At 39.2% G+C, this 12,566-nt stretch overlaps 1 protein-coding gene across 1 annotated transcript; it reads left to right on the top strand.

The window, feature by feature from the left end:
- Positions 1-1,002: 1,002 nt before the first annotated feature.
- On the top strand, positions 1,003-2,398 carry LOC134798592 (uncharacterized). Its single transcript, XM_063770959.1, has 3 exons — positions 1,003-1,152; positions 1,227-1,609; positions 2,124-2,398. Exons 1-3 carry the CDS (start codon positions 1,122-1,124, stop codon positions 2,361-2,363), a joined length of 654 nt encoding a protein of 217 aa, XP_063627029.1. The 5' UTR covers positions 1,003-1,121; the 3' UTR covers positions 2,364-2,398.
- Positions 2,399-12,566: the final 10,168 nt, after the last annotated feature.

The following is a 12,566-nucleotide window of genomic DNA, read 5'->3' on the forward strand; positions in this document are numbered from 1 at the left end:
AAGTCTTGTCGCTACCACCGCATTAAAATCGTCTTAGGTATCATATAGTAATGTTGCGTTGCTATGGCCCCCTCCTGTCTCCATCACCGGATCAGCTCGATGGTACCATCATATTCAGTGTCACTCGACTTACATTATGTAGGTAATACCTATGCAAATTTTCAGCTCAATCGGAACTCTGAAAGTGGGTCAAATTTAGCTTACAAGATTTGATCCATACCAACTAACAAACCAACATACTAACAAGGCAAGTGAAATAAAAGCTTATAGGTACTTAATTAATAATATTCCTTTACAATACATATGGTACTACTTTTCTGCACTAGTGCGGGAATAAGCACTTTCTGTGCCTATGTCGAAAATGTAAAGGGCTATAAGTACTACATACAGTACAGGGATGTTGCGGATGCAGTTTTTTTGACATCCACGGATGCGTTTAGTATTTGAATTCTGAAGAATATAGGTGCATTTTATTAACTTGGCCGACTTTTCGGGATCTAGACGATTTCGTTATATATAATGACAATAATGACGAAATTACCTAGCACTTACGCCGCCGCTAAGACGTTCCTGTTACCGACTTGGTCGACATCCGCATCCGCATGAGCTCCTCATCGACGATACGCGTGCGAATGAAAATTCGCAATTCATGCCGATTTAAAACACTCCCTTCGGTCGAGTTTTAATTTATTACCACTCGTTGCGAATCCTACATTCCGTATTTGTATCGTATTTTAAATATAGTTAGACCGTAAAAAGTCTGCAACGATTTTGACAGCCCACGCAGTGCAAGTGTCATTTTAAACGTCAAACTTCTATGAAATTATGACGTATAAATAACACTTACACTGCGTGGGCTATCAAATTCGCTGCAGACTTTTATTGGTGCGACTATAACTATTTCCGTCTTGATTCCAGAAAACCGGACATTTATGTTGCACAACGCTAACAAATAATACCATAATAATACATGGTAACACTATCCGTCAAATGTCAGATCAAACGTCACTAAGCGCAGTAATATTTTATTTGCGATATTATTGTGTAAAAATCAACTAACACTAATAGTAAAATGTCTTAAGACGTAAATTTATGTAAAAAGGTAAACCCGATTCATCATCATGATGAATTCTCTACAAAACTCCGCAAAATGTAAGTACCGTTTGAGGTTATGTCACAGTCCTTATTTTTAGCGATTTGACTGTAATAACTGCTTTATATTCCAGATTTGCGGTTGATAAACATCAAAACAGCTCTAAATACACTGAAGGAATGTAAACCACCGAATATAAAGCCAGTGTTGGCGTCTAAACACGATGTTTTCCATAAGGCAAAAGTCATTTCTTTTTGTCCACGAGAAATCGGTGTAGAGATTAATGAAAAGCCGATAATAGCCAGGATTAAGCAAGATCCTGTTCCGTACATCCCTATCATCAACCCGCGGTCTATCCTGCCTCTGGTAGAGGACTGGAGAAAGGATGAGGTGGGGCTGCCAGCGATCAGGCAAGAGGATATTCAGGCGGCTCGGCTGATTGTTATTAGGAGGAAGAAGATGAAGAAACATCATAGGAGGAAGCTGTGGAAGAGAATGAGGCATCGCTGGGCGAGGGTGAGGCTTTTGCATTGATATTTTATGCTTAAAATATGAAGCATTTTATTTCACTAAACACGCTTTTTGGTGGTAATCATAAGCCCTTTCCTTAATGGGCCATCTATTAAATGTTGTATATATGTTCACGATAAACTCAAAAACTACTGGACGGATTTTTATGCAGTTTTCACCTGATAGAGTGATTGAGAAAGGTTTAGGTGTATAATTTGTAACCTGTGCAAAGCTGGGGTGGGTCGCTAGTAATATACATAAAGTTTATAATGACATTCTCACACTTTGTTCTGTTCAGGTCTACAAAGTTAGTTAGTAGTAGACTACTCCTCCTCCACTTGCACAGTCACCTGCAATAATATGTTACTCTTCAAAGGTCCCAAAAATATGTCACACACTCTTATGGCTCTACAAATAAGATTGTGTCAGATATTTTTGCGACCTTCATTGTGTAACATATTATTACAGGTGATTGTACTTGTACTTACATCCCAGTCTAAAAACTTAACTCTAATTTCAGGTAAAACAACGCCGCCGCCAAATTAAGGAAAAGGCCTTCCAAAACGAACTCCTCGCCCTTATCAAGCAAGCCAATGAATTCTCAGCCGAACAGTATGTGGCCAGCAAACTGGAAAAGGCTAACCACACCCCGCTACCCACTAGGTGGCGCCACAAGCGTTTGCCGGAGTTCATTATACGGCAACTGCTTGGTATTGATAAGAAGATCAATTATAAACATAACGACAAGTATAAGGCTTGAGTGTGAAGTAGTAAAATAAAGTAGAATTATATAGTAATTAGAGTTTTATTTTAGACTAGTTTCTGCCCGTGACTTCGTCTGCGTGGAATGATGATGATTGTTAAAAACTAACCTATGTCTACCAAAATTCATCTAAAGTAGTTCAGCAGTTGAAGCGTAAAGAGGTAGCAAACAGAACCCTCTTGAGCAGGGGTCTCCAAACTTTATTACCTGAGGGCCATATTGCGCCTCAGGAACTTTCGCGCGGGCCTCGGTCGGTTTTTGCGCCGGGGGAGGGTGTCTGGTTGCTGCTGATAGGAACAGTTCCACTCTCAATGAATGTGGAACCCCTGGAGCCTGGCTCCCGCGTGCCGTACAGTGGGCACTTGCTTTGGGTATCGGCGGGCCGTATTGGAACGCGTCGCGGGCCGGATTTGACCCGCGGGCCGGGGTTTGGAGACCACTACTCTTGAGGGATGATTTTCGGGATAAAAATTATCCTATGTCCTTCTCTGGGACTCAAATTATTTCTTCAAATTATTTCAAAATCGGTTCAGCGGTTTAAGCGTGAAGAGGTGACAGATAGACACAGTTTCGAATTTATAATATTAGCTCTGATAATAGTATGGATATTAAGTAGGCATTTCGTATTTGTAGCGACATCTAGAACACCAAAAAAACAGTTTCCACACAAGGTTTGAAAACTAAGTTTAGCGCCATCTATACAATGTTTGTGGTACTACTATGATGAAGCCACAGCTACTAAGTATCCAATTCTCCATGTTGAAAACATTGTCTAGAGTTTCGAAGACACGCTAGATGGTGCAAATAGTTTAAATTTTAATACTTATAAACTGAAATAAATGTCATATACTAAGAAAAAGTGACCAAGGCCTTCAGTGCCCCAGGCTGGAATCGAACCAGCGTCCTCTGCTATCCCGGCAGGTGCCTGAGCCACTCGGCCACCGGGCCACAGCGGCATAGGTAGATTTTTTTTTGTAAAAAATAATTTCATTTGTTCAAATACTTACTTCTAATAGAATTTAATACTTTGTTACCAGTACAGTTTCAGACCAATTCTGCCAAAGGAAATCTTTGGTTCACGACACGCCGTATTTATCGATTTCAACGGCCACTATAATAGGGACAAAGAAACGACATTGGAGCATTCCACAGGCTGTCCCGTACATACGCACTTTATTTCCTGTGTTGCGACTTTTTTTTCGGCATTTAAAGCAGGCGATTATTTTTCTGTGCATATTTTTGATCATTTGTCATAGAAAAAGAAACTCTTATACTTGCAAATCTTCAGAAAATTCACGTTTGTACTGGACAAACGGTAGACAGTTTCATGGAATGCTCCCATTATACCTTTCTCTTTATACCTATTTTGCTATAAAGATGGGTTCATATTAATCATGTCTCCACAATATCCCGATCATAACCTTTCATTATAAGTCTAATATGCGACGTTCTTAAGTGTGGTATTCCACTGTCCAATGTCAGTGCGTCTCACTTTCTCATTAATGCAAAATATGAGACAGAATACACATTGGACAAATAAATTGGATAGGTGGAATTATTATGTTACCTAAAGTATTTATATAGGTACTCTTTTGTCTAAACACGCCACACAACGTATACAGACAGACCCTATAACCGAGGTTAATCACAACTCGCGATCCCAATACCAACTTCGCTAACAAAATAAATAAACACCCGGCAAATTTATGTCGGCCAACTTTTTACGGGGCAACTTTGCCTGCGAACTTCGCGGCTGATTTATGCGCGCGGCAATGATTTGTGGCTAATTTCATTGCCTAAGTAGGGGAGATGAGCTCATGAATATAGGGGTTTGACATTTGTTTGTGTAGGGTTCCATATCATTTCCTAAACTACTTAGAGTTAGACCAAGAAAACTTAAACAATTATTAACATCAGACGTCGCCGACGCTTAAAACCCCCCCCACCCCCACCTGCATCAAAAATCTCGGTGGCTCCACTTCTTAAATCCATCCTTGGGTCCTAAGGACCAATCCTGCCAAAGGAAATCTCTTGTTCATGCAACGCCGTGGTTGGCCTTTTTATGCTCTGAGCACACTCAACTATATAGGTACATATAGGAAATAGGCACGTTACACGTATGTTGGGCAATATAAACTTTACACTTTCCTTTGTTTTTATTAACTTGGATCGTGTTTCCGCGCGTGTTCCGTCGACGGACCCGGAAAGTTACGGTTAAACGGAAAATATTGCGCGCGAACGATTTTCCGACAGTTATTTACCTATCTTATATAGGCACCTTATATACATAAGTAGGGTCGAACCCGTCGAACTCTTTGAACCTTCTCATAGTTTTGTGTATTTTACATTGTAAGTATGTTTGGCGTCATTCAATTTGTTTGAACATCGAAATTTATAAAGTTGATTTAAAATAAGTACAAATCTAACAAGACAAGAAGTTCTAACAAGAGTCCGTCCAAGCTAATTCTGCAGCGAGTATGACATGATAATGTATATAGGTAGGTACCTTCGTCTTATTTTCGTAGTACTTTGACGTTTAAGATGACACTTCCATACTTTGTCACTGCAGTCTGTGCAAATGTAGCTTGGACCGAATTTAACCACGGTCGTTTAAGTCACCAAGCGAGACAATAATCATTATCTTTCAAAACCATTTCCCTAAGCTTAAACATAAAACTCTAAAAGCTCCTGCATTTAAAATCCAACTTAAATACCGTTTAAAGTCATTATTCAGAAGAAAATGCAATAATAAAATGGCTAATTCGATCGGGAATCCATTGCGGGATTGCGGGCTTCCCGGCTCCGGCCCGGACCGATAAATCGGGATTGCGTACGGCGAATCACCGGGTTAGTGTTGCTGAGGAAATCCTTTCCGGTAGGTTACGACCCCGTTTAATTCAACCCCTTCTTGGAGTTTTATTCCTTTGTTGGTTTAAGTTGAAGTTTAAATAAATCAGGATGAAACGGTGTTTGCGAGGTGATTTACATTAGAGTGTTGGTTAGATCCGGTCAAATCACTAAATATACCTAGTCTAGGCAATTTTATAAACAAAGAGAGTACCTAAATAAATAGTCACTTAAATAGGTAGATCTAATATTAAGCTATTCAAAGTCTGAAAGATCACCTAGCTGGATATAATGATTGTGTAGAGTAAAGCAAAAGTGGTAAGCATATTAGCATTAATCACTAACATTATCAGGCGTAGGTATCTTAGATTTACGGTTGAATTTATAGGTATAAACTTGAAATTCTAGGCATAATTTGCATGAGTACCTACCTACCTATCTACAGGACTTTATTAAAACGGTCATTTTATTTAGAGCTATAAAATAGGTAATGTCTTTACCCTATTTATATTAGGTACATATGTAGGTACATACAAAGAATGAAAAACCGCCTGGCGAGCTATCCCATTTCTCGAAATTTCAAATTCATCCAAGAAAGATGAAACGCCGCGAACTTTATCTAGATATTCTTCAAACTAAGACCGGAGAGCAGACGAGGCATCGAGGTTAGAGTTTGGAGTGCACAAAACTGCGGAATAAACAAACGTAATCCCGCCATTCGTAGCGGCATATCTGTGTCGAGACGGGCATCCATCGTCGGGGGTCCGGGGGTTAGTGGAAGCAACGATGTTATGACGATAAAACATCTGACAGTAGATATTGAGGTTACAGTTTAGAGTGTACAAAACGGTGGAATAAACAAACGTAATCCCGCCATTCGTCGCTGCATATCTGAGTCGAGACGGACGTCTATGTCGAGGGGTCGGAGTTTCAGTGAGAAGCGATAATTATATGTTACGGCGATATAGTAGGTATGCTTTTTCCAGTTTTTGTTTTGGACAATGAAGTTCACCCGCAAATTCTTTGGACATAGGTAGGTAATAGGTATATGCAGAAACTGGACAGGTTAATAGTTACACGGCGATAGCGATCTCCTGGTTGCGTAGCCAACCTGCCAAACTTACGCTTCGCAGCGAATGAAACGCAACTGTAACTGTCCCACTATTATGGAAGAGTGATAGAGAGGCACAAAGTGTTTTGTTATCGTCACCTTGGCTATTAGGCACCCTAATCTTATTAAAAGAGTCACAAATATTGAGTCACATATTTGTCGCGACAAGAGTAGACCCTACTCATAGTGTTGTTGTGTTCCTTCTTGCTGGTGAGAGTGGTGAGTAAGGTTGCCACAGTTCAACGAGGGTACGGAATGTTAGAGTCGGCAACGCGCAAAATCTGAACTTACAGGCTAATATAGCTAGGCTAGGTTATAGGCTACGGTGACGTCGGTGACTGCTTACCATCAGGTGGGCCGTATGCTTGTTTGCCACCGGCGTAGTATAAATAAGTTAAGAGCCAACGGGAGTGGTCATTTCTCCATACAAACGTACTCCTCGTTTTCCTCCGTGGTTTTTGAAGCTAGAGCAATGATTTTTTCAACACAGATTAATATTGTCAATATCTGTGTCGGACCGTTTTGCTTTTTTTGATATTTTTGTTTTTTAAGGCGCTAGAGCCCTTCAAAAATGGCCAAAATGGCCTAATTGACTATGCCGCAATGAGAGGCGTGGCATTCAAAACTGATATCAATTAGCCAAAAAAGCAAAACGGTCCGACACAGATAATTTCATAATCATTTAGATTTCCAAATTTGGTTACGATTGGTTAAGTTTTGGAGGAGGAAACAGAGGAGTACGAAACCTCGATTTTTGAGATTTTTACGCAGGATTTTTCGCCTTGTCCTTATCGCACTACTTTTAGGTGCCGCTTCCGTTAGCGAGACGGGTATATTTACCTAAAATATTTAAAACTCAGCTCCTGTTTCGTCTTAATACCATAATATCGTTGTAGCCTCGTTCCTCATAAAACCAACTCGTAGCGATATCGGCAACGGTCCCAACGCCGCCATATGTCTCCGCAAGCCGTATAGTTTGTCTCGTAATCGCGTTACGTCTCGGCCTAATGAAAGAACTGGATCCAGACCCGGCGGTGTCTGGATCTAGATCTGCAGCAGATACGAATAGGTAAAAGAATCGTTTTAGGATGTTTGGTGTTTGCTGTAGTGAGGCTCATTGCTTGGTTTTAGAATTTAGAGCTGCCTCACCTAAAGTTCTAGAATAAATTTTGCAGTTTTGAACTTGAATCCTAATAAAGATTCATACTGAATACAGTATGATAGTACAATATTCAATCTCAAATAGTTACTTACCTAAATCTTTTCCATATTTCTGAAGTGGATTAAGACGAAAACCGCAAACGGAAACGAAACCCTTTTCGTTCCCGGGTGAATGAACGAAACCGGTTTCGCAAATAAAACGGTTTCCGATCTTTTGGGTTTGTTAGAATAGTCTCGATGAGTACTAGTTGCCTGTTGAAAGATAAGTACAGTCAGCGATAAAAGCTTGTATCAAAAATTACATTTTTGACAGAAACTTATTTTAATTAAGAAAAAAAAAGAAGGTTTCTGTCTTGTATATTAAATGCCCTGTGTATGTGTACTATTAGTTTTACCGTATTTAATAGTAAGTAAATGTTGTACACTATTACCCAGTGATTTTAGTCGCCTGGGGCCCTCGCCTCGTACGCATCCATTAAAACACTTGCGCGGGAGCACACAGTATGCAGCCTGCAAATGTGCCGGATGCGGCGCCGCGCAAGCCACCAGCGGCAGCGGGCGTTATTGCTAAATGAAAATTACGCATTTAAGTATCTACTTTAAGGATGACTCATGCTAGACCGGGCCAAGCCCGGGCCGAGGCGTCCGTCATGTCATTTTCTATGACGGCTACTCGGTGATCACGTGGTGCTTTCCATAGAAAACGAAGCGCCGGATGCTCCGGCCCGGCGGTGCCTATTTCAATTATTGATTAGTGTTTAGTGCGAGTTCATAGGGACTAATAGGGAGGTACATTTGCTTCATGACAAATGTATGAACTCGTAATAAACACTAATTCATGTGTAAACAGAGTCTTAAATCTAATTGCTTCACTTGGGACATGAAACACAAAAAGCACTCACTGGCCTTATAGCTAATAGTTCGATCGCCATTAAATATAAGTAATACGCATCTTTCAAAATAGCTAGCTTGTGACTAGCTAGTTCAAAATAGCTAGTACCTAGCGCTAAGAGTGATCGGCACCTCTCCAAGACTCCAAAATCAATCTAAATCACTAACCGCTACCGCCTGTGACTCGGCCGCGCTAAGAGCTCTCGAAGCTCAATCCGCCCCTGTGCTAATACTCGACCGCTGCACGCATCTAAATGGCTCCGAACAATAACGGCTGAGGTTTGAGAACCACTGTGGCCTGGACATCTTATACTTGACTTTTCTATATGATGGTTAATGTCGAACCATATTCTGAGAGCTGAATTATGTATAGGGAATGCAAATCGGTTATAATTTCCATACAAAAAATAACCGAAAATAACCGATTTGCATTCCCTAATTATGTAGGTTATACTCAACATTTACTATGGGGTCTAATTATGAAATCATAAAAAGAAACGACATAAAAATTTTATGATGTATGAATAAAACCTCGCCGAGTGTGTGGCCGCGCCATTAGATAAATTTTCTCTTAAATATTGCGAATCCTTTACGATCAATTAAAGACACTGAAGGGTTCGCTTTACTTTGAGAAACAACACAGAATTTACGCACAATATCATTATCACACATATCTTATCCAATCCATATCGCTGACACATCCGAAGCATCCCATCGCCTATAGATCTGGATCTAAAACGACCATTATACAGCCGGCATACTTCTGGCGCCCTCAAATGTCTCATAAACATAGATCACTACTTACCACTAGATGGAGCAAACAAAAGATGATGATGATGATGGAGATGATTTTATAGTACCTATTTAAGATTTTTATTAGGTACTGTATATATGTTAGTTTGTAAAGTGTCTTTCAATGGAACTTGCTAACTATGTAAATAAAAGTCAAAATTCATCATTCAGAGACAATTTAAATATGGCGGTTTGTTTACATAGTTAGCAAGTTCCATAGAATAACACTTTAAGGTATGTATTTATGGGCATTAGTTGCCTGAAAATAAATGATTTGTTTGATTGATTGATTGATAAGTCTTGATGATAAACCTGAGGCTGATTCGAACTTATAAATTGATGTCAATTTGATCTCCTTTTAAGCAATTAAGGGGGTCATAACGTATAACACATAACAAAATTTCTAAAGTAGGTGTACTCCTATATACTTAATTACTGGTGATGGTGACATATACATTTCCTTTATTAATAGTTAATAACATTTGGAGATGTAGGTAAAGGCTCTCCAAGCGTCAAAATGAACTTATATGAAAGTGTTTCGCGTCAGGACTCAACGCTGGCTCTACCCAAAGGTAATCTATTCACATGACCTCTAGGTATATAGAAGGTCCGTCGATTTGTCACCTATTAATGTTTCCACACAATTATCCTTCAGGCTGTTTTAATGGTATCGATGTCCTTGTTCAATGTACGTACTGTGAGCGAGAGGGGTTAAGATGAGGAAAGTATTCGATGAATAGGGTCGGTTTTTTCATAGCTGGAATAAAAACTATGATACGATTTAAAAAAATCACGATTTTCTGCCAACAAACTGCACTGCAGTTTGGCAGATAAGTATTTTAAATTGATAAGTACTGTATTTTTTTATGGATTAAATAAAAAAAAACCGGCCAAGTGCGAGTCGGACTCGCGTTCCAAGGGTTCCGTATATTACCCATTTTTTAACAATCAGTGCCGGATTAAGATATGTTGATGCCCTAAGGATTTCTAGGTGCCCCCTCTCCCTCGGGTCATCAAGATTACATTGATTTTTTGGTAAATTGAGAGAAGTTCATTGCCGCGTTACAGCTGAGAATGGAAATCAGTCACATCATTTTATCACGAAAATTGACAGTGCCGCAGCAGTAATATTGCAACAGAGTATTTAATGCTGTTGCAGTCGCCACCCGAATGTCACCTATATCATAGCTTAGAAAGTAATAGAAACGCAAGCGAAGCGAGCGCGGAAATTTTTCGATATAAAAACGCAATATGATAGACAGGTGTAAATTTTTACTTTTAGTATGGAAATCAGTCACATCATTTTATCACGGAAGTTGACAGTACTGCAGCAGTAACGTTGCAACAGAGTAATGTTGCTGCAGTCGCCACCCGAATGTCACCTTTATCATACCTTACAAAGTTATTGAAAACGCGAGCGAAGCGAGCGCGAAAATTTTTCGATATACAAACGCAATTTTACTTTTAGTCCCAACCAGGCGCGAATCCAGGATTTCATACAGAGAAGGGATGGGACAGTTTTCTATCAGCCTAGCTTCGCATAGGGCTCGATATTTCTTAGGCTTCGATATTCGAGGTTGTTTTCATGCATAAAATATGCAAGAAAGCAGAGCTTGGAATTGAATTGGCGAAGTGTGAGAAAGGCAGTAGGCCTAGCTGCGAAAGAGGAAAGCTTGGATTTGGATCCACGCCCAAGTGTAATTAAGGCAGAAGGCCTCGCATAAGACCTAACGCCGAACCGCAAAAGAGTGGGTTGAAATCGAATCTATGCATGTAATCACGACTCTTCTACTGCTACCGATTGTTTCCCAAAGAATTACGCGCCATTATTTTTGCAAATTAGCTCTTGGACAGCTAAAAAAAATCGTGTGGTAAAAACGATGTGTCTGTCCCTAATTTTAAAATTGTTCATCTTTTTCAACCTGGCATTTTGGTGCCCCCCCCTGAACGTGGTGGTGCCCTAAGCACGTGCTTGTTTTGCTTATTGGTTACAAAGTCTTTATTAATTCAACCATTAAAGTCGACGAGTACAAAAAACTTTAAGCTAGCTCTCAATTTAACATTTTTTTTAACATTATTTTTAATTTGACCTTACAATTACTCGTAAGTAGGTAAGACCGTTAAATATTTAAAATGATTATCTTATCAGAAAATTATCACCAATTACTCTAAGAAAACTAGTACTCTAAGTAATCCGGCACTGTTAACAATGTATTTTTTATGTGAAACGTGAGTGAAATCTCTTTAAAAAACCGTAGGGGTCGGATTAAAAACTGTAATTAAGTCCGACTCACGCTTGACTGTACATTTCTAATAGGTTTTCCCGTCATCTATAGGTATAGACCTATTTTATGTATTTTTTTCAAAATATTAGACCTAGTAGTTTCGGAGATAAGGGGGGGGGAATGGTCATTTTTTGCCTATTTTCTTGAATAACTTCTAAACTGTTGATTCGAAAATTATAAATAAAAATTACTTGAAATCCTTACAATAAGCTCTTTCATTTGATATGTAACATGATATAGTTAGAAAAAAATTTTTTTTCATTTTTTCATTTACCCTCCAAAAGTGGCCCCCATGTTTAAAATTCATTTGTTTACGTTACATGTCCGTATTTGGGTCACAAACTTACATATGTGTACCAAATTTCAACTTGATTGGTCCAGTAGTTCCGGAGAAAATCGGCTGTGACAGACGGACAGACAGACAGACAGACAGACGCACGAGTGATCCTATAAGGGTTCCGTTTTTTCCTTTTGAGGTACGGAACCCTAAAAATAAAAAAAAGATTACATCCTTTAAAAATATGCGAACAGTTAGAAATGATTTCGGGAAGGAAGCTATTGGGAAAAAATAAAGTGGTAAAAATTGTGAATGACAGAAATAACAAAATGGAAAAAAATGATTTCCTGAAAGTACATTTCAAATCACCCCTCCTACAGATCACTAATATTAGTAGGATATCAATCCTACTAAGGCCTATTACTAGTAATTATACTAATAATGGGCCGTCTACTAGACGTAATCTGGGGCATTCGATTTGAATAATCCCCGACAGTCCTATTTTAAATTTCGCACAATGGCGGATGCAAATGATTGGTGAGTTCTCTGCGTTTATTAACATCAAATACACGGGACTCCCTTTTCAGCGATTGGATAAATAAGCCGATGCGAAATCACACATTGATGTCAATTTGTTTGATTTCATTTTGATATTATTCGCTCGTTTTGTGTTTCACGACGAGATGGGATTTTATTTGCACATCTATAAAAGAAATTGTCAGAACGCTACCTCTGTTAATGAAAAACTCTATAATAGAAACTATTTTCTTTGAACCTGTAGTGTAGGGCTAAGATGGTTGGTTTTTAGGGTTCCGTACCTAAAGGGTAAAACGGGA

Source organism: Cydia splendana, chromosome 17 (assembly GCF_910591565.1).
Source record: "Cydia splendana chromosome 17, ilCydSple1.2, whole genome shotgun sequence".
Taxonomy (NCBI): Eukaryota; Metazoa; Arthropoda; class Insecta; order Lepidoptera; family Tortricidae; genus Cydia; species Cydia splendana.